Here is a 19,692-nt window from a genome sequence, read left to right as displayed (position 1 = left end):
TCGGTGCTCTCGACGAGCGGTCCAGCGGTTCGACGGTGCTCTCGGCGAGCGGTTCGGGTACAGCGGTTCAACGGTGCTCTCGGCGAGCAATTCGGTGGTTCGACGGTTCGGCGGTTCGACATTCGACGGCGAGGTTCAATCAGGGTCCGCGTCAAGGTTCAGCAATCATACGGGTTCAATCGAGATGGCTTCGGCCCCATCCAGGCAAGCGGTTCGGCAGCGACGGCGGCGGGAATATTCTGCGGTGCAGCGGCGACCAGCAGAGCGTCGACAGCGACGGCATGCGCGCGGGATCCGGCGACGCAGCGAGCGGCAGGCTTCAAGCTGCCCCCAGAGCCTTGCTAGGTAGTAAACCCCCCAGCGGGCTGACGCGATTGTGTTGGAACAACGGTGCGAACGGTGCGGGGCGCGTTTGTCCACGGGCGTAGCGATGCCCGTAAGGGACAATCGCGTGCGGTACGTACATCGCGCGGGGTCGTTATATACTACGATAGGGGCCTCCGGCCCCCGGTTACTCGCGCGCCCGAGCTTGCGAGCTCGTTCCTGAATGCGTGCTTCAACACTTATGTGAGGAGGAATAAGTCAGTATACTAGTTCTATTGTCCGGAGTAAGAGACTCGCTCAAGATCAGGGGACTCGTGTACTTAAGGTGGCGCAACCTAAGTGGAGTTCAAGTTGGTCACACGGTGTGACACAATACAGGTCCCTCTTCTATTCCGGAACTCCAGCGTTGATTTCATGGTGCATTTCTGCATCTGACATGAGACAGACTACATAACCACTCTTGCATGTTTCAACCAGTGCCTTGCTCTGCGCCTCGCGGTAGGATGTCCGACGTCATCGACGGGATCGCGGTATGAGCAGATGCTTTGGGACTCGGAGGGTGTTCTGATTCAATAGTAACACAATCCAAGGCGTTCTTACAACCTCCTGATAGTTTAGGTAAGACGGCTTGAGAGGCTTCCAGCTACTACCTGCTAAGTGGAGCCTGGGTGATACGAATGTCTACATTGAAGAGGCCGTTGATCCTTCTGGTTTGCCTCGCGCTTTGGCGTCTCACAGACCCATGACCAGTGTGTGCGGCTATGCCCACGCTGTCGACTGATAAAGGGGCTCGTCCAGGAGAGCTCTATGCAGCCCCCGCTTTCCCTCCCACCTTCGAGTCGCTAGCCCATATCCAGCGTCTCCAAGGCGGTAGTCCAGCCGAAAGCAGTTGCATCCACAATTCCACAATCTGATCAATATGCGTTTGCATGTCAACGAGACAAGCACCTACGATGAGACGTTGTCTGCATCTGTTCGTGCACAAGACCCTCTTGCACGACAAGCAATAGAGATCGCCCAGCTCCGGGCCAAGATCAGAAACTATGAGGTGAGAAGTTTGTATCACAGACTCGTATTTGGCGATGTACCAAAATGTCAGAGAGAAAGCGAACACTCGAGTCGGGATGAGTGTCGAGCAGCGAAGGCTGAAATGATGGCGGCAATACACGACATGAAAAGCTTACACGAGGTAATAATATATTCAAGGTCTTTGTTTGCTTCTGCAAGGCTCACTATGAGGCCCGCAGCATACGATGGCTCAAGAAATGCAAACAACGAAGAACCAGCTAGATGTGTCGCAGGTAGGCAGTCCCTGGCGGTTACGTTGCATACGAGCTAGAATGAAGATGGTATAGTTGTTTGTGGACAAGTTGCGGGAGAATCTCGAGGAGAGCCGCGGTGCTGTTGCAAAGTTATTGGTACGTCACGATCGAGAATCTAACCAGCGAGATGGTATCCATTCCACGCCTAGATGGAGAAGCAAGAAGTCGGGAACGAATTGAGATCTACTCGAGTCCAGCAGTTGTCGACAGACTTCACCATACAGCAGCTGACCGTGGGTTTAATCAAGTTGAAGTGTAGTCTGTATTGAATTCGTATCCGACAACAGGAGCGCACAAGCATGTTGAGTCAAACACATGATACATCGGAGGCAAGGTGCAGGTCTCTAGAGGTGAATTTCACTATCTGCGTGCTAAACATAGATTGTCACCACGCACCAATTGACAGGCGGAGAACGAACGCTTCAAATCCGAGCTCCGCGACCGGGATGGCCTCGCCAGCCAACAGCTGGGACAGCAACTACACGATCTAGTGGCGAAGGTACATTCACATCACACGGTTTGTTGAACAGACTGACAGGAACGCTGTGTGTTCTGCGCATGTAGCTGCAGCCTGTTGCGGATATTCACGCCGAGAATCAGCAGCTGAAGGTACGCGCATGCAGCGACCACCAGAATCAGGTCACTTACCTATGAAGCAAGGCTGAACGAGCTGAGCTACTGGAAGACCTCGCTCGCGCGAGGGTATGTGTTCCCATATCACTCGGAAGTCGACTATCATGAATTGTCTCTGTTGTCAGTCAGAGTCTGATACCCTGCGTGAGGAAACCGCAGACGCACGGGAGGATGCCCGTCGTTCTCGCCAGTACATACACAAGATGCAAATGATGGATGACGAGTTGTGCGAACAACGAGCGAACGTTGCGGTGCGTGGTCTGTCTATCTTTGCATGTCTTTCAATTGGCCAAACTTGCATGCGGACAGGACCTCATTATGGCAGAGAGTGAGGTCGTGCTCAAGGAATGCATGACCGATCTGTCGTCCGAATTGGCAAAATACAAGGTATTGTTAAGGATAGGACTCCTCCCGATTCAGACTGATAAGGCTGGCTGTCCATAGGCTATGACAGCAACGACGCCGAGGGCCACAGAATCACAGGCGGAATCAGCATCAGACGTCAGTGTGGAAAGGCCGGTCCATATGAGATATTGTCTGATTATGTGGAGGGACGCAGGTCTTCCTCACACACCTACAACGCGGAGTCCCACGTTTTGACTGCTTCAAGGATCTATTCCGGCCTTTTGAGGCCCATACCATCATTGGCCTCCGTCGGGTAAGCATCGATATGTGTTCGAGAATGCAGCGCCTGTGGGAATGCCTCTGATGACCTCCTGCTCCTCGTGCCATGCAGCTCACGTGAGTCGCTGTCCTGTAGCGCAAGATCATTCGGAGACTTGACGCATCATACATAGCGGATGCATCGATATGCATTTCGTTCGCAGGGATAGGTTCATCTGGCATCAGTGCCCAGAGACGGGCTATTTCATCGCACCGGAGCACACGCTTTCAGTCAGCGTCCAGGTACCATACCAGGACGACCCGCTTCCGCACGCTCCCAGAAACCGCACGGTCGAGCTCTTCTTCCAGCCTCTGTCTTTCGGAGCTGTCTGGTATACTGGAAAATACGAAGTGAGAAAAGCAGAAAGGATCGAGGCGGACGAATACAAACTGCTGCCTGAGGAGGTAGGGCGCACCGCAGTTCGTGGTATAGTGGTTGACATGATCGACTGCCCCCAGATACAACAATACGTTGTCGAGAAGACTTCCAGCTCACTGGAGCATTGGGCGTTACAAGAAAAGTATCTTGGCGGCCAGATGACGGCCTTGAGGTATCCTGTTCGGCGTGTCGGGTACATGGCAGGATTTGATCATCTGAAGACATCACAGATACTGTAGGAACGGGTGTGTATCTTATTGGAGCACAGTTGATACGGCACGCAACACATCGAGCGAGCAGAGATGTGAGGATCGGCTCATATGTTTGTCATATTGAACGCAGAAAATGAACGAGTGTCTGAGATACACGCACAAGGAGTATTCAAAATAGAGCACGATCTGATTTGACTTTGTCGCCAGAAAAGGCAAGTTCCCCACACCGCGCTTCTCCTAGCAGAATTATACTTTCTGCACTCCGCGAGCACCATCAAGTACAACGGTGCGTCCTGACAAGGCAGGTCCAAGATAGCCTTTACGTTAACCCCAGATGCACTGGCAGACCGCTTATGGGCGTGCGTTAGTGTTGTCTCGCCGCCGAGCGGCAGAGGCTGGCTCATCGCCCCATCGATATCCAAGGCTGCAGCACGGTATGGCTTCTCGGGCTCCTGCATACAAGGTGTGCGAGGTATTCTCTCGTAGACTGAAATGCACAGCGAGCAGTATAAGATGCTGCGCGCGGTTCCCGTCGAGACAGGCCGTGCACCGCACCACAGTCCCTCTTGCGCTTGCCTACCTTATACAAGGCTGCGTGCCGTTCGTTCTTTAAGCACCAGCCGTCTAGCCATTCGTCATACCCGCGTCTTGTACATATCGCGCTTTGACCTTCGTGCCTTCGTTCCTTACACTGCAAACATGCTCCTTTTCCGTAACGCGTTCCTCCCCGCGCTCTCTGCAGCTGCCATCCTAGCTGCCCTGGTGCCTTGCGGTGAGTGATCGGATTGTCGTGGTTTGACATTGGAGATCTGATCTGACATGGTCGCGTACTAGCTTCCGCCGCCCCCTGGTGGCCGATGCACTTCGTCATGGTGGAGGAGCCGCCCAGCTCGCTGGATGCACTGTCCACCCTTTTGGCTGCGTCGCCCACCCTGCAGTCCACCTGGCTAGCGCAGACTACCGCCGTGCTAGAGGTGCCGTCAGCAGACATACCCTCCCTGTCATCTGTGTATAGCCCTGTCGAAACCACGCCTGCGGTGGGAGACGCGGACATACCAGACCTGATACCTTCGGATATTAGCTCGGACACGAGTGTCCTTGTCCCACAGCCATCGAGTTCTGTGAGTACGACATCTCACCTGTCCTAGAATGATCCTGACTTGCCTGTGTTTGTTTCCAGACTGGGGGTGCGCCAGAAGGCCTGTCGGCCAACCAGAGCAATGGCGCCGTCATCACATCTCCCAGACGTGGCGGAGCAGCGCTGCTTTCTGTATGCGCCCTGAGCGCGCTTTACCAGGACCCCGGAAAGTCCCCCCAGAGGTCCGATCCCTCAAAACCCCGAAAATGACACTAAAAATGACCCACTTTTGGCAGTATTTTGCGTTTTACGAGATCATTTTGTCACGGATCACCCCCAGAATCGGTGAGTAGACAGTTCCCCCCAAGATACATCGAAATATGCAATGTGCCTGAAGTTCCCACGCTTAGATCGTGACAAATCTTATCTTATCTACCCCCGAAATGGGGTCTGCGCGGGATCAGAGCTCTTAGGGGATTCGCCGGGGTCCTGCTTTACCTCGCGCTCTGAGGAACGCAAGCCATGATGCTGCCTCGCTCCTTGTACTGTCACTCTGTATTTCAGCACACCACCCGATGGGCCCAGAGCCCACTGTCCAGTCCTTACGCGATAACTTACTGGTATCTATCGCGACCACCTACCTCGCTGTTTGTCCTGTAGCATAGCTCGTCACCCGCATCTGTCGTTGTTGTATCGCATTGCTATCTGATTCGCTCGCGCTCGTTCTCGTACTCCCCGCTCGCTGACTGTGTCGGACGTGTAACCTTAGTACTATGTGTAGAGTACAACGGCTATATAATAACCTTGCTGTGACGCGAGGTTTGCTATTCGTAGACCACAAATCGAGAGTACTAACCGATTAATCGGAAGATCTGGGGGCAATGCAATGTCTTAACGTTGGTGATCATGAGAAGGCATGCAGCGCCGTTTGTAAGCGCACAGAGCCAGTGGCAGGCGTGCGCCGGTGAGATGGCTCCTGGTGTCGCACAGGCTGAGGTGAATGGCGAGCTGGCTGTCGTCATCGCCGAGGAGCATGTCGCTGCGCCTGCGAGCGGGCGTCGGGGAGAGCACGTGACGGCATGTAGTAGCGCAAGAGCACGCCATCGTCGGACCTCCAATGCTGGGCAACGAATGCTCCTCGTCGTTTCTCCTCTCTTCATCTTCGTTCACCACTTCCACCTCGAGGTCCTTGGTCGCTGCTTGTCCCACCTGCGTGCATTCCGCGTTGTTCTTTTGCTTTATAGCCATCGGACAAGTCAGGCATTCTCACGTAACACATGTGGGTGATGGCGGAGAGCGACGGAAGGTCTGTGGTGCGTGAGCGTGGTCGGGCGGCCTGGTACGAGTGGGCGAAGGTGTGTTGTGTCCCGCAGAATGGGTCGCAGCCGTGAGGACACGGGCGGCGACACACCACTTATCGCCTCTCATCCCCTTTGGGATGCCATGGTTGGTCGCTTCCCGTAATTGCCCGCTGCGCGACTACGCCATCCTCGCCCGACATTCACGCAGTCCTCCAGCACGTCTTGCTCCATGGTGCTATGCGGCTTCTTCACTCTACCCTGTCGCACGCCCCTGGCATCTTCGCGCTTGCTGATGGTCGTTGGATGCTGGCTAGCTTATCGTATCGATCCCGCCATATCTCGCGTGCACTTCTACGCTCTGCCTATCGGTTTACCTTCCTGCGCTGGTTCCTATATCTGGAAGGGCCATCTCCCGTTTTCTACATGCTACATTCGTTCTCTGCGCTGCGTTACTTCAACACCCACAAAGTTTGGTCGCCTTCCATTGTATCCTCCGGTCTTGTCAAGGTCGAATTCCGCCTGTGCTTCCCACGTTGTGCGACTATCGTAGCATCCCATGTCATGATGGCCCCGCGGCTCATCTCTACCCGCATCGCGCACCCGGCTCTGGGCATCCCCGTGCTTCGCATTCCGAATTGCTGCCACTCCTGGTTGCTGCCTTGCCCCTGTCGTCACCGCTCTCCTGTCCTATTCCGATATCGCAGCTTTTCTGATGTCTTCTCGCGCTTGCTAGGCTCGGTTCTAGAGGCTGCTCGGTCGGCTGGTCCTGGACCGCGACGTCAGACTTGGACGGCCAGAGTCCGATTGGCCTGTGAGCACTCCGCGAGCGGGGGCAGCGACGCGCGGGGACGTCATATCACGTCAAATCCCGTTATTCCCTCCGTGTCGCATTCACGGTATGTGCATTCTAGCCTGCTCTTTCAACAATTACGGTTGTACCATTGCATGTACTTGTTTGTAGCGCTATTCTCCTATAAATGCATGTGTTCTCTCCGGATGCTGCCCAGTGTGATCTGAGTCGCTTTGTCTCGCTTTCAACCTTTGCAAAATGTCGTTCTCCTCGTCTTCGTCTGCCGCGTCCTCGACTCCTGCATCTCCTCTCTCTACGGCTCCCTCCACGCCATCTACAGATGCCGCGCCCGTGTACTTCCTCTTAACCCACAAGCCGGGTGCCATCTTCCTCAAGGCCCTCCCCGTCCGCAAGGGCAGCGCCGACCGTGTGCTGCTCTGCACTGGTAAGGGGCCCATTGGCTATTTACTCACCCAGGCAGCGAACATCCTCGAGGACAAGTCCCTCGTCAGCGCAGCGCAGTGGGAATGCGCCAAGGGTGAAGACGAAGGCAACGCTGTCGTCTGGTACAGGACAAAGAGCGACCTATCCAGTCTCGGCGCGGCTCCGGGCGAGGTTGATTTCAATACCATCAATGTCGACACCGAGATCGTAGGCCATTCCGCGCTCCTTACCCATCGAGCACCATTGACTGACCACCGACATACTTGCTCACAGGAGAGTCCCGCTGCAACGCTCAACCTCCTCGCTGATGGTGCGCTCCGCCTCGTCGTCTCCCACTCCGCACCTTCCACCGTGCTGCACGTCCTCGAGCGCCCGCCCGTGCTCTTCCCCCGGCTCTCCCTGACGCCCCGCACCACCCTCAACCCAACCGGTCACCCCTTCTCCGCGCCCGCGCTCTCCGCCTTCCGCGACGGCTGGCGCGCCTGGGACCTCATCACCCTCGGCATGGTCCCGCCCGCGCTGCTGCACGCCCAGCCCATCGACCTCCGCCACAAGCCGCTCTTCTACCTCGGCCACCTCCCCACCTTCCTCAACCTCCTCCTCAGCGCCGCCTTGAACGAGCAACCCGTCGGCCCCGCGCGCTTCGCCGCCATCTTCGAGCGCGGCATCGACCCGCACGTCGACGACCCCGAGCACTGCCACGCGCACTCGGAGGTGCCCCAGCGCGACGAGGACTGGCCCGCGCTCGGCGAGGTCCTCGCGTACCGCGACCGCGTGCGCGCGCGCCTCGCCGCGCTCTACCGCGAGCTCGAGGCCGGCGAGCGCGTCCTCACTCGCCGCCTCGCGCGTACGCTCGTGATGGTGCTCGAGCACGACGGGTTCCACATCGAGGTGCGCATGCTGTTTCGAATAACGGCCGCAGCCCGCGCTGACCCTGACTGACCCGCCCCCCCCCTCAAACAGACACTGCTCTACATCCTCATCCAGGGCACCGACATCGGCATGCTCCCCCCGCCCGGGTTCGCGCCGCCCCCCTGGGCCGCGCTCGCCGCACAGTGGGCCGCGACCCCGCCGCCCGCGACCCCCCGCGCGGTCTTCGCGGCCTGCACGCTGCCCATGGGCCACGACGACGCCGAGTCGGACGACATCCTTCCCACGTACGAAGGCGCGGTCGCGGGGCACGCGTTCGGGTGGGACAACGAGAGCCCCGCGCGCGCGGTGCGCGTCAGCGCGTTCGCGGTGGCGTGGCGGCCCGTCACGAACGGCGAGTTCCTCGCGTTCTACCGCGGCGCGGGGCGCGGCCGGGTCGCGTGCCCTGTCAGCTGGGTCGAGGACCAAGATGGCGACGGCGACGGCGGCGTGCGCGTGCGCACGCTGTACGGCGCGGTGCCGATGGACGTGGCGCGGGACTGGCCGGTGCTCACGGCGTACGACGACCTGGCGGCGTACGCGCGCGCGCAGGGCGGGCGCATCCCGACGGAGGCGGAGCTGCGGCTGTTCCTGGACACGTACCAGGTCGGCTACGAGGAGGGCGCGAACACGGGCTTCCGGAACTGGCACTCGCTGCCGTGAGTACTGGTGCTGTTTGTTTTGTCGGCGAGACGGGGGCGCTGACCGTGTGTGCGGGATGCAGGGCGACGGCTGGCTGCGCAGCGAACGGCGGGAGGGGCTCGAACGGCGGCGTCTGGGAGTGGACGTCGACGGTTTTGGACACGCACGAAGGGTTCGCAGGGACGACGATCTTCCCTGGGTGGGTGAATTTGCGCCCTGGCAGCTGACTCGGCACTAAATATATTCTATGCAGATATACCTCGGACTTTTTCGACACAAAACACCAGGTTGTGGTGAGTCATATTGACACTTGTGCATTCCGCTTTCGCTCATGCCCCTCTTCCCAGCTTGGAGCGTCATACGCTACGATACCTCGGCTGGGCGACCGCCGCACCGTCCGCAACTTCTACCAGCACAATTATCCGTACCCGTGGGTTGGCGCACGGGTGGCCTACGACGTTTAAAAATGATTGCAGATGCCCTTGATCGATGTATATGGCCAAAGGACTTAAATTCCAATTTGTATTATGCGCACTCGCGTCAGAGAATACACGAACAGGAACACCGATACAAATATGATCTCTTCTACATTTCCATGATTAGTCTATGTCATCAGGCTCAGCCCTGCGTTGCCCGGCGATGTCTTCGTCCTCATCTTCACTGGACTCTTCGGCATGAGCGTTGCTTCCCCAGAAGCGATTTACAATGTTGCGGAGAAGCCTAACAGGCAATGGCTGCATCGAGATCAGCATTGTTTCAAATATACTCGGCTGTAGACTGCTTACTGCCACATCGACGTCTTCATCTTCGTCATCCTCTTCATCCTCTTCATCATCCTGTTCGTGGTGCCCCTGGTCGGCAAGATGGTGCACAGCATCCGTAGGCGCGTTCGCGTGCTCCGCAGCATTGCCAAAATCGACAAGCATCCCTTCCTCTCCGGGCATCTGACCAGGCATACCACCCATCGCACCAACGCCGTCCCCTCCCTCCATATGTGCGACCATCAAGTCTTCCAGCACCTCCTCCGGGAGCTGTCCCGCAAGTTGAGCGAACTGGATTAGCCCACCCGGGAAGCGCGCAGCGAAGTCCGGGTGCGCCTGGAAGAATGCCTGTTCACGACGGCAAAACATACGTGTTTGTCAGGCGTCCTGGACATCGACAGCAGACACGCACCTGTAGCTGCCCCCGGAAAACGGGGTCGGGCAGCAAGCGTTCTAGCAGCCGCTCGTTTGCCCGCCGACTCCGCGGCCGCACGTTCAGCGCGTCTTCCGCCCCGCGGAAGAACTCCTCATCGTAGTCGCTCACGCGCGTTGGCGGCGGGAGCGGATCGCACGCGAGATGCTTCGCATCCGTAACCGCGCGGGGAATGAAGCCAAACAGCCGGCGGCATGATGCCTCGAGCACAGTCGTGTGACGGTACACGGAGTACGTGAGCTCCCGCTTGCTGAAGAGCGTAACGAAGCCGCGGTACGGCGAGGATGTGTTGTCGTATGAGGGCGGGAGGTCGGCAAGCGTTGCGACAACGGTCCTGGCGAACCAGGACGTGCGCTGGGGGACCTTCCAGAGCGAGAATGAGCGCTGTGCGTAGAGGTGGGATAGGAGATGGAGAACGGCAGCTGATTCAGCTGGCAGTGAACTGTATAACTAATCAGCTCAAGCTAATCGGAATAGCGTTAGAGCAACATGCCTTGCATCAGGATGAATTCGGAACGCGGAGTGCCTTCGCACGTCTGCCGACAACGAAATGTCTGCTTTGTCTGCGAGCACTGGAACAACGGCTGGAAAAGCGATAATCGCGTCTTGCAGCGCCTTCGTGCTCTCTCCATGATCCTATTGGATGTATCAGTGCGAGTGCTTCGCATATAGTGCGAACAACCGCTCACCTTATCGCGGTGCTCTTCCTCACGCACGTACAGCGCCAATGCCCGTGCATACGCCCAGCCGGGCAACGCAGTTGGGACCAAGCGGCCGCTGTACGCCTTCTCATTGCTCGCATGCGTAGCGAAGAAATCCCACACATCCAGCAGCCACTGGCTCATGCCCGCCTTGTGTGCGAGGAAATCAAGGTGCAGCAACGCACCGTGCGGATCTGTCCACGGGTCAAGCGCATAGAGGAGCCGCGCGAACTCGAACGCTGCTCGCACACAACCTCGTCGTTGCAAGTCACTGCGGAAGGGTGAAGCAGCTGTTTCAAAAATATCGAGATCAGTGCTTACCTCACTTGCCGATGCAGCGCAAGAAAAAACGGCCGATTCTCGACACGGTCAAAGTCGAGTCGATTGACACCACTTGTGAAATTAAAAGAGCCCACGAATGCCCGCTCGTATGCGAATAACGCGCGATCGATGTGATCGGCTGCTGTGCTGTGCTCTATGACGAGTTATCAATCATGCGCTGAATGGAGTACGCGCTTCGCAGCTACCTTCGCGATGGAAATAGACTTCGGACAATTGTAAGAGTGTGTCAGCGTGGTAAGGCAGAAGCCTCAATATCTGCCAAAATCCCTCAGGGTCTGCACGTCACGTCAGGTTCAGGGCCCGCACTAGATTGGATCAGTGCATACCGCCAGACATGACAGTCTGCATGAACGCAAGCGTCACGCCCCGATACTTCTTGCTATACTCGACTGTCCACACCCGCTCCTCAAGCAGCGGCTGCCATCCATGTCGCGTACATATCTCCTGTACCTCCTCGTCCGCATACACCCGCGCAGACAGGCCGTCGCGCATCTGTGCCGGCGACCAAGTCGACTGTGGGCGCGTGAGGTTCGAGCGCTGCATGGCCGTGCGGCGGGATGATGAGGACGACCCGGACCCGGAGGCCTTCGCGGCAGAAATGGCCTTTGAACCGAAGAACTTGCGCATCTCTGCCTCGGCGTCGAGGTGCTGTAGGGACACGGCGAGGAGCTCTGCGAGTGCGCTCGACGCAGACCTCTCAGCGGGCGATGCACTCGTTGCCGCGACGACCTGTCGTAGGTCAGGATATTTGATCGAGAGCTCCGCGAGGGCCTTGTCGACGTCGTCCCTGTTGTCCTTTGCCTTTTGCTTTTGCTTTTTCAACGCTTTCCTCTCTTGCTTGGATGGTCCCGGGGACGAGCTAGGTTGCTCCTGGTCGACTTTGCCCGACGCCCCCTGCGAAATAGTTACAGGAGTCGTAGGCGCGGTTGCGGCGGGCTTCTTTTTCTTCTTCTTCTGCTCGAACACGATGTCAGAACATGACAGTTTCTAAGGGGGCATTGTGTTGCGTGGGCAATGGCTTAAGAGTGCACCACCGAGTCGAGTTGTGAACGCAGACATGCTTGGAGGGAGTTCACCATAACGCTCGATTGCGCCCATACACCACCGGAAACAAAAGGTGAAATGCTCACGAGCCTTCTTGGATTTCGACGCGCGAGGCGTGCTCTCCTCTTCATCGCTTTCCGTATCAGCATCGGCAGAGACGATCAGCTGCACGATCCCTTAGTTCACACACCCTACATTGGAGGTATTGCGGTGCGTACTGCTGCAAAGGCAGAACCAGATGGTTTCGCAGGAACGCTAGTTTTTGGTTCGCTCTCCTCGCCGCTGCTGCCTTCTGGATCTCGTGCTGCCTCGAGGGATAGAAGCTCCTCCTGTTCCCTCAGCTGTCGTTTGTTCAGTCGAGGCGGCATGCCGGGCAGAATGAGAAAGGATTAAGTAAAGGTAAAGAGAGAGGGATGAGCAGTGGCTGCTTTGGCTTGGATTACATACCGTCGCCTTTTCCAGAATCCAGATGCATTGCGTCACGGTAACATTAGGTCACGTGGATGGACATGAATTCTCTGGCAAGACGAAGCTGTATTACAAAATGTCTATCTGTACGCTACATTTCAAATGGTTACAGCAGTAACACTGTCCATGCATAGAGTCCTTATCATCTCGGGTTCATGTCTTGTCATGCAACGCGTCAATTCTCCTCCTGAACGTGAACGCCAATCCGTTACACCATCGCCTGCTCAACGTAGAACGTCTGTGCAGCGTGCAGCAAATTCTGCTCGTGCGCCTTCCACGCTGCATGCACGTCCGCCCGGATCCGTGCCCGTGCTTCGTGCTGTACCGCCTTGACCGTCATCCTGAAGCCCGCAGAGATCGGCCGGTGGTCCGACACGTTCGCCTCGTACCGCTGGTAATGCAACTGTTCCACGCGCGACGGCTCGCGCGAGCGCCACAGCACCCGGTCGCACCACGCCGGGACCCGCGCCTTCTCCGACGTATCATACTCGCTTGAGCGCCGGTCATACTTGTACGTCGGCGCGAACGTGATCGGCCCCTCCGCGAACGAGCGTAACCGGAACGCGCGGTTAAACTTCATCTCCTTGTTCAGCTGGTCGTGCGCGAGCAGGCTCTCTAGCTCGCCTGCCTTGACCGCTGTAACCACGGCCTCGCGTCGCTGATCGATCCGGTAGTTCATGTCTCCGTTCATCTGCGCGAAATTAGACATGGCCCTACCGCATGCGAAAATACTCACAAAGACCATCTCGTGATCGAGGACCATCGATCCATCGCCACCGTTCACGTACGCCAATGGCTCCTCGACGGCATCCGACTCTGGGAACACAGACTTCTCCTCGAGCATCGCCGCAACGTCCGCATTCCGCTGCCGCACATGGTGCTGACCAGCTGCAAGATGGCAATTAATAAAGCATATCGACGTGTCGTCAATGACGAAACGCGCAACAATGCCGCCCTGTCCCAACCCCGCATTAACAGCCCGCCCGTACTTCTCGAACATTAGCACAGCGCACCTTGTTCCCGTACCGGCCGCCCATCCCGCGCTTGATCGTGGTGATCGCGACCTGCTTGAGCGAGATACGCTCTGTGTTCTTCACAAAGATGCAGCTGAATAGCCCAACCAAGTTCTCTGTATGGATTACCGTGTATGGCACGTCTGGTGGCATTGCCTGCTTCACAGCGAGCACGAGCCGATCGTACCACTTCTTGTACGACGTTGACACCTTCTGGCTGATCCCGCCGTCCTCGTTCTTCTTCTTGCCCCCCAGAAGCACCGTCTTCGCCGCCATCTTGCGGCTCTCGAGGTCGATCAGCTCCTGGAACCCGAACGCGATGATGTCCGGGTCCGCCACGCTTGTCAGCGCCTCATGCAAAAAATTCGCGTTCTCCGGGCCCGTCAGCACGTCCGGCTTCGCAGAATCCAGGTTCCACGACACGACCAGCACGTTGATGTTCCGGAACGAGCTGAATTCGCTCTCGCGTTTCATAAGAGCATGGTCTAGCATAGAGTCATGTCAGTCTCGTGCGCACAAGCGAACATACACCCCAACCAGACACTCACCAACCCAGTCCATGCCAAGCAATCCGTCCCAGAAACGCAGCCGCTCGTCACGGCCAATGCTATACACCGTCAGCCGGCCAAGCTTCTCGATGCTCCACGGGTCTACCGCGATCTTCAGCGCAGGCAGCTTGGTGTGTGCCTGCCAGCTATTTGTCACAAGCCACGGCCGCGGGACCACATCGTACGCCGACACCGCGCCGCTCCGCCCGCCCGCCCACAGCCGGTCGCTCACGCCCTCGAGGCTCAGCACGTCCGACGTCGACACCTTCACGACCTCCTCGCACAGCGGCACGCCGTCATGCGTCTCCAGCGCCCACACGCTGACGTGCCCACCCTCGTGCGCGAGGTACACATGCCCCGGCTGCGTGGGAAGCACCGTCCCTGCGGTCACCGCGCCAAGGTGCTCCGTCGGCAGCAGCGAGCGTCCCGTGCTCCCCGGCGAGAACACATCGTACACGCGCACAATCGGCCCGCGCGACGTACTCGCGCCCCCACCCGAGTCACGCATGGACGTCCACAGCTGCCCGCCGAGTATGCGCGCAAACTCCTGCTTCTCCGCAATGCGCACCACGCGCGGCGACGCCAGTGACAGCTGCAGCTCTGCACCCTCTACATCCGGCGAGAACACGAGGACCTTTCCGGTGTCGTCGAGCGTCACCATGGCGCGCCCGTGCCGCAGGATGTGCGTCACGGTATGTGCGTGCGCGGTCGCCTTGATCCCCGTGACCGTCCCTGCGCGGACGTCGAGCTCGACGAGCATCCCATCCTTCGTGCCGAGCCACAGGTACGCCCCGCGCTCCGTTTCGTGCTCGGCCGTCCGGAAATCCATAGCAGTAACCTTGAATCCATTGAGCTTCTCCAGGCCGATATGATTCGTGTCTATGTCAATCACCGGCGCCTCCGACACCGCTAGGTTGTATACCTTTACACGGTGGGTATGTGCAACCGCTACCGTACGTCCACACACCGCAACAGAGCTCGTATAAGCCGGCACGTGGATATTGAATTCGGAGTAGTTAAAGCAGTCGACGGTCGGGGGCCGCCGCGACGCTCGACTCGCGTCTGGGAGCAGTTCGACCTTCTTCAACTCCTCTTCCTCTTCCTCGCTTGACGAACCAGATGGCGCGTTCCGTCTCGGAGGTGGAAGCCTGTCACCCAGGCCAATGGTACGCGTCGGTGGCGGAGGGTGAGACCCAAACGTCTTGCGCTCCGTCGTCGGCGACACCGATGCACTCAAGCCCGGTGGCATGTGTAAATGAGAATGTAGATGCATGTCGGACTCGTGCAGGCTGCGAAATGGTCCTCGTCGGGGTGGCTCCTCAGCGGTGGGTGCGGTGGTTTTGCGTGCGGGAAGGGGAGGGGGAGGAGACGCTGAGGAAGCTGTGCTAGATGCTGCAGAGGCCTTATGGCGCGGTGGGGGGCGTGGTGGGGGCACGAAGGGCCGCGAGTAGGGCGCAAGGTGCGCAGCAGGAGATGGAAGGTGCGCAACGCTGACGTCACTCACGCTGCTCGACGCAGAGCTATCGAGATACGGTTCTTGATCAGGGCTCGCAACCTCCTGGTGTGCGTAGCCGTTCAGCGCGCTTCTACGGGAGGGTAGTGGCGGTGGATCGCCAGCGACGGTGCCCTCCGAATCGGATGAGTCCGACTCCAAGTCTGAAATATCGGAGCCAAAGGGATCGCGTGAGGACAATGAGTCTGATGATGCGCTCGCAAAGGACGACGAGCTAGCCAGATAACCGGCGTCTGACGTGGGAGAAGGACGTCGGGTTCTTGACGGGGCGGCTGTTTCGACGAAAACAACAGACGATGAGGTCACGGAGACAGAGGAGGAGACGTGGGAATGGCCTCGGTTCGGAGGCAATGGCGGCTTTGCAGGGAGCGACGGGGAAGACAAGGGCGTTGATCCGTTCCTACATTCGGGGAGTCAGCTCTTCGACCTTAGGCTGGCCGATCGCGACATGGGGCTGTGAATAAGCATGCGGACATAACAACATTCGTCGCGACACCCGCCGACAGCGGTGTTCAGGGCCCATTAGTGCTGCAGGATCAGCTGCTATTAAGGGGAGACCGTACAGAGAATTGCAATGACACTGCGTCAGCATTCGATTTATCCTTCCATCTGCATGCTGACAAACGATTTCACAACGTGCTGCGCACTAGCGCAAAGCCAACGAGACATTGGTTGCGACATGTCCAGAGCATCGAGGCCTCTAATGGGGATAGTGTTCTATCCTGAGCACAGGTACTGAGATTATGCCGGCATTATGTCTAACATCTTGATGTTGGCAGTGTAAGTATGGCTGAAACCTGTATGCATAAGCCAGCTTATGCGGCTTGTCAAAGCCATGGGAAGCGAGCTGTAACCATAAGTTGATTACACAGAAGGAATATGCCGGCCTGAGTTTGTCGCTAGGGTCTCCGGACAACGCCCCGCATTGTCCGGAGTCCCCACGATCGTCATGATTGACAGAACATGCATCGTGGACATGCTGTAAACAAGCCGCATGCAGTCGAGGCACGAATCAATTGAGCACTCACGCGAATTTACTGATGAGAGAAGAAACGTCGGTGGCGGGGACCTCGGGCTTGGTGTCATGGTGCACAGGGGGCGGTGGAGGGGGCGGCGGCTTGCGAGATAGAGAAGCCTGCTTGCTCGGAGAGACAGCGCGGGGAATGGACGGCAGAGAGACCTCGTTGACTAGAGGAGAGGAAGAAGGGTGAATCAAGGGGGACGAGGATGGATCGGCCACCGGCACGGGCCGCAGCAGGGGACTGGACTGGCGGGGAGCGGGTGAGGGGGCGCGAGACGAGCGACCTGGTGGCGGCGGTGGCGGTCTCTTTGCAGAAGCCTTTAGATCAGAGGCAGAGGACGCGGGGCGGAGTGACTGCGCGTCGGGTTTTGGGTCGCTGAAGCCGGAGCTCGCGCGGGGGCGCGGGCTGGGCGGGTCCGGGGTGAGAAGGCCATAGGTGCTGGATGGCCGCTTTGCAGCTGCAGTTGCAGCGGTCTCTGCGGCAAGCTGTTCGAAGCGGGAACGGAGACTAGAGACGGCGGGCGGCGGGGTGGACTCGATGTCGGGCGAGCGAGACGAGTCCATTTCGAGCAGAAATGCGATGCTACCAGAATTAAGCTACAGCGCTCTACAATGGCTAGTTCAGCCCGCTGCGCTGGCCGTAGAGGATGGTGGAAGTTGGAAAGCAAGAGCAGGAGGACAACCCTCTGGCCTGTCCCCGCCGTCGTACCAGGCGCGACGTGACATCACTGCCCTTTTCGGGCTTTTGTCAAGTCACTCCCCGCATGTGTCACACGCCGTCACGCGCCTTCTCCCCACTTTGCTCGTCGTGCCAACATCGCCGCTCGTCGTGTAGCGCCTTTTACTCATCGTTCGGTCTCCCTATTTTCACGGGCTGCTTGTTTGACCTGGTACGCGAAAAACCATAATGACTTCTGTGCAATGCCTTGACTTAATGTCTAGGCTAACATTTCAGCACGTTGGATCACGTTTCACCGCCATCCCGCCCATGCACCTCGCGCGGCTCGCACCGCGTTGGCACGGAGCTCACTGCCTTTGCGACCCGCTCATACATGGCTCACACGAGCAAATGTCACAATAGCGACATTGGGCACTCGCCCATCGTCCTCGAGCGCACTCCTCAGCAAACCTGAGCCCAGCACCGAGCGCATCGAGAAGAACGAGGACAGGGTCAACCTGGCGACTAATCCCTGGATTGTCTTTCTGATGGACAATCTCACCAAGCTCCTCAAGGCAGAGCGTCCCGGCGACGCCCTTCGTTTCCTCAACAATGAAATCCGCCGCTCCGTCAGCAACCCCAACCAATTCTATGCCTATGAGTCCGCCATCACACTCTTTCTCCGCAACGGCTACGCGCTCGCGGCATCCATGGTCTACCGCCGCATGTCCACCGCCGGCTTCCTCCCCTCCGCCTCCATCCGCACGCAGCTCGCGCTCACAGCCCTTGCGCAGCGCAGCCCGGGCGAGCGCGAGATCCTCAAGGCACTCCACGAGCAATTCAAGCAGAAGGGCTTTGACGAGAGCGCCCTGTGCGATGTCCTCCGGCTGTTCGCAGAAGGGTTGGGCGCCGAGCCGGTCCTCGTTGACAAAATGGTCGATGCGTTCCTCGCTGCGCACGGGCCCAAGTATGTCCTCGCGTACCAGACCGTCCTCGACCTCGTGCGCATCCACACTAATGCCCGTTCGCCGCTCACCGCCCAGCGCTGGATCGAGTACCACAAGGGCCACACGCCGCAGCCCCCCGTCCTCGCCCTTGCGTCCTCGCCCAACCCGTACACCTCCATCCTGCGCGACATCACCGGTCTCTCGCCCGCAGACACCTCCACCTACCAGTGGCTCCTCGAGCAGCTCGACTCGAATGGCGTCATCCCGGACATCGCCTTCTACAACGCGCTCATCGCCTCCGAGGTCGCCCGTGGCCGCTTCCCGCAGGTCGCTGCCATCTATCGCCTCCTCCTCGAGCACCGCACACGCACGCACACGCCCGACGCATACACGTTCGCCACGCTCCTCCGCGCTAACCGCCTCGGGGCACCGACGCGCCGCCTCCGCCTCCGCGACCCCGACCGCCGCCTCACAGGCATACCCTCCCTCCGCACACTCATCGGGGACATGATCGCGTGCCACTCGCTGTGCACCGGTGGGCGCCTTTCCACACCCTCGCCTGTGCTCACGCCGTCCGTGCTCGCGTACGCGCTGGGCACGCTCATGCGCACGCACGACTACGCCGCGGCGCTCGTGCTCGTGCGCACGATGCACATCGCCGCCCTCCCGCCGCCGCTTAGCACGTACCGCATCATCATCGCCGAGCTCGCTAGGCGCGTGCAGCGGGCGCTCCCCGCGCTCTCTGCTTCAGACGACCCCGCCGCGTTCTGGGCGTACCGCTTCCTCGGCATGGCGGGCTACCCCGTGGGCCAACGCGTCGAGGTGGATGCGCCCCTGTGGATTGAGATTCTCAGTATTGGGACGGAGCCGCGCCTCAGCCTCGACTACGTGCCTCCTCCACAGCAACTCTCGGCAAAGGAGGCACAGAGTGATTCTCCGTCCCCCGGCATGCCTGCTGTGCAGAGCGGTGACCCTGAGCAGAAAATGGACCTGCATGAGTTCCAAGGACACATTCGGGTTTCCGAACAACACGACATGCCCTCTGTCCTCCAGCTTGCCGAGGTGGTAGACACGCCCGCGGACAAAACGTTTGCAGTGACACCGCTTGAGCGGATCCTGCGCAGGGCAATCCTTGCCTCGCGTCCCACGCTGGTTCTTGCTCCGGCTAAGGAAGTATCTATTGAGATTGCAGAGGCGAAGAAAGCTCTGCTCACGCGCGAGCGGACTCGTGCTAAGAAGCCCTCTCCCAAATAACACGCAGTGCGATGGGCTCCGCCGTCACATTATAATCGGCTCGATTACTTATTAGGACAGCCCACCACTCCACATATAGAAAAGTACGATACGATCGCTCAATAGTATTCTACACTATGTTCTTCGGAACGACTATAATATCGACGCCGTAGAGGCGATTATAATTACGAGTACTGACGAGTACTGGTGTGGAATCTACTAGTAGTCAGTCATCTCCAAGGTAGTTGGGTCATAGCACAGATAGTAATGTGATGCGCTGAGAAAGCACTGGCACAGCATTTGAGACGTCTCT

General features: G+C 58.4%; 7 protein-coding genes across 7 annotated transcripts; 5 read left to right on the top strand and 2 right to left on the bottom strand.

Annotated features, from left to right (window-relative positions):
- Positions 1-1,795: 1,795 nt before the first annotated feature.
- Positions 1,796-3,560, top strand: POSPLADRAFT_1148083 (hypothetical protein; the record flags this gene model as incomplete). The annotated part of the gene is made up of 7 exons (XM_024486137.1): positions 1,796-1,879; positions 2,211-2,255; positions 2,405-2,530; positions 2,589-2,666; positions 2,724-2,780; positions 2,839-2,951; positions 3,107-3,560. The coding sequence occupies 7 exons, from the start codon at positions 1,796-1,798 to the stop codon at positions 3,558-3,560; spliced, it is 957 nt and encodes a 318-aa protein (XP_024337551.1).
- A 543-nt stretch (positions 3,561-4,103) lies between these two features.
- On the top strand, positions 4,104-5,329 carry POSPLADRAFT_1040709 (hypothetical protein). The gene is made up of 4 exons (XM_024477788.1): positions 4,104-4,305; positions 4,368-4,654; positions 4,714-4,881; positions 5,107-5,329. Exons 1-3 carry the CDS (start codon positions 4,233-4,235, stop codon positions 4,879-4,881), a joined length of 528 nt encoding a protein of 175 aa, XP_024337550.1. The 5' UTR covers positions 4,104-4,232; the 3' UTR covers positions 5,107-5,329.
- A 2,168-nt stretch (positions 5,330-7,497) lies between these two features.
- On the top strand, positions 7,498-8,088 carry POSPLADRAFT_1147858 (hypothetical protein; the record flags this gene model as incomplete). The annotated part of the gene is made up of 1 exon (XM_024486106.1): positions 7,498-8,088. A coding segment is annotated over one exon (591 nt), but the record flags the coding sequence as incomplete, so codon positions are not given.
- A 174-nt stretch (positions 8,089-8,262) lies between these two features.
- Positions 8,263-9,161, top strand: POSPLADRAFT_1147738 (hypothetical protein; the record flags this gene model as incomplete). The annotated part of the gene is made up of 4 exons (XM_024486096.1): positions 8,263-8,714; positions 8,780-8,896; positions 8,951-8,990; positions 9,045-9,161. 4 exons carry the CDS (start codon positions 8,263-8,265, stop codon positions 9,159-9,161), a joined length of 726 nt encoding a protein of 241 aa, XP_024337548.1.
- Positions 9,162-9,236: 75 nt separating this feature from the next.
- POSPLADRAFT_1066851 (hypothetical protein) lies at positions 9,237-12,346 on the bottom strand (the record flags this gene model as incomplete). Its single annotated transcript, XM_024482115.1, has 9 exons — positions 9,237-9,431; positions 9,483-9,806; positions 9,871-10,341; positions 10,381-10,527; positions 10,581-10,863; positions 10,914-11,067; positions 11,120-11,209; positions 11,261-11,888; positions 12,197-12,346. The coding sequence occupies 9 exons, from the start codon at positions 12,344-12,346 to the stop codon at positions 9,297-9,299; spliced, it is 2,382 nt and encodes a 793-aa protein (XP_024337547.1). The 3' UTR covers positions 9,237-9,296.
- Positions 12,347-12,654: 308 nt separating this feature from the next.
- On the bottom strand, positions 12,655-15,256 carry POSPLADRAFT_1048119 (hypothetical protein; the record flags this gene model as incomplete). The annotated part of the gene is made up of 4 exons (XM_024479444.1): positions 12,655-13,137; positions 13,183-13,401; positions 13,460-13,944; positions 14,008-15,256. The coding sequence occupies 4 exons, from the start codon at positions 15,254-15,256 to the stop codon at positions 12,655-12,657; spliced, it is 2,436 nt and encodes an 811-aa protein (XP_024337546.1).
- Positions 15,257-17,079: 1,823 nt separating this feature from the next.
- On the top strand, positions 17,080-19,639 carry POSPLADRAFT_1183281 (hypothetical protein; the record flags this gene model as incomplete). The annotated part of the gene is made up of 2 exons (XM_024488989.1): positions 17,080-17,293; positions 17,623-19,639. The coding sequence occupies 2 exons, from the start codon at positions 17,080-17,082 to the stop codon at positions 19,398-19,400; spliced, it is 1,992 nt and encodes a 663-aa protein (XP_024337545.1). The 3' UTR covers positions 19,401-19,639.
- Between the last annotated feature and the right edge of the window lie 53 nt (positions 19,640-19,692).

Source organism: Postia placenta (genome assembly GCF_002117355.1).
Source record: "Postia placenta MAD-698-R-SB12 unplaced genomic scaffold POSPLAscaffold_10, whole genome shotgun sequence".
In the NCBI taxonomy this organism is placed as follows: Eukaryota; Fungi; Basidiomycota; class Agaricomycetes; order Polyporales; family Adustoporiaceae; genus Rhodonia; species Rhodonia placenta.
Note: the sequence above shows the minus strand (reverse complement) of the source record. Positions and strands in the feature narration are given on the sequence as shown.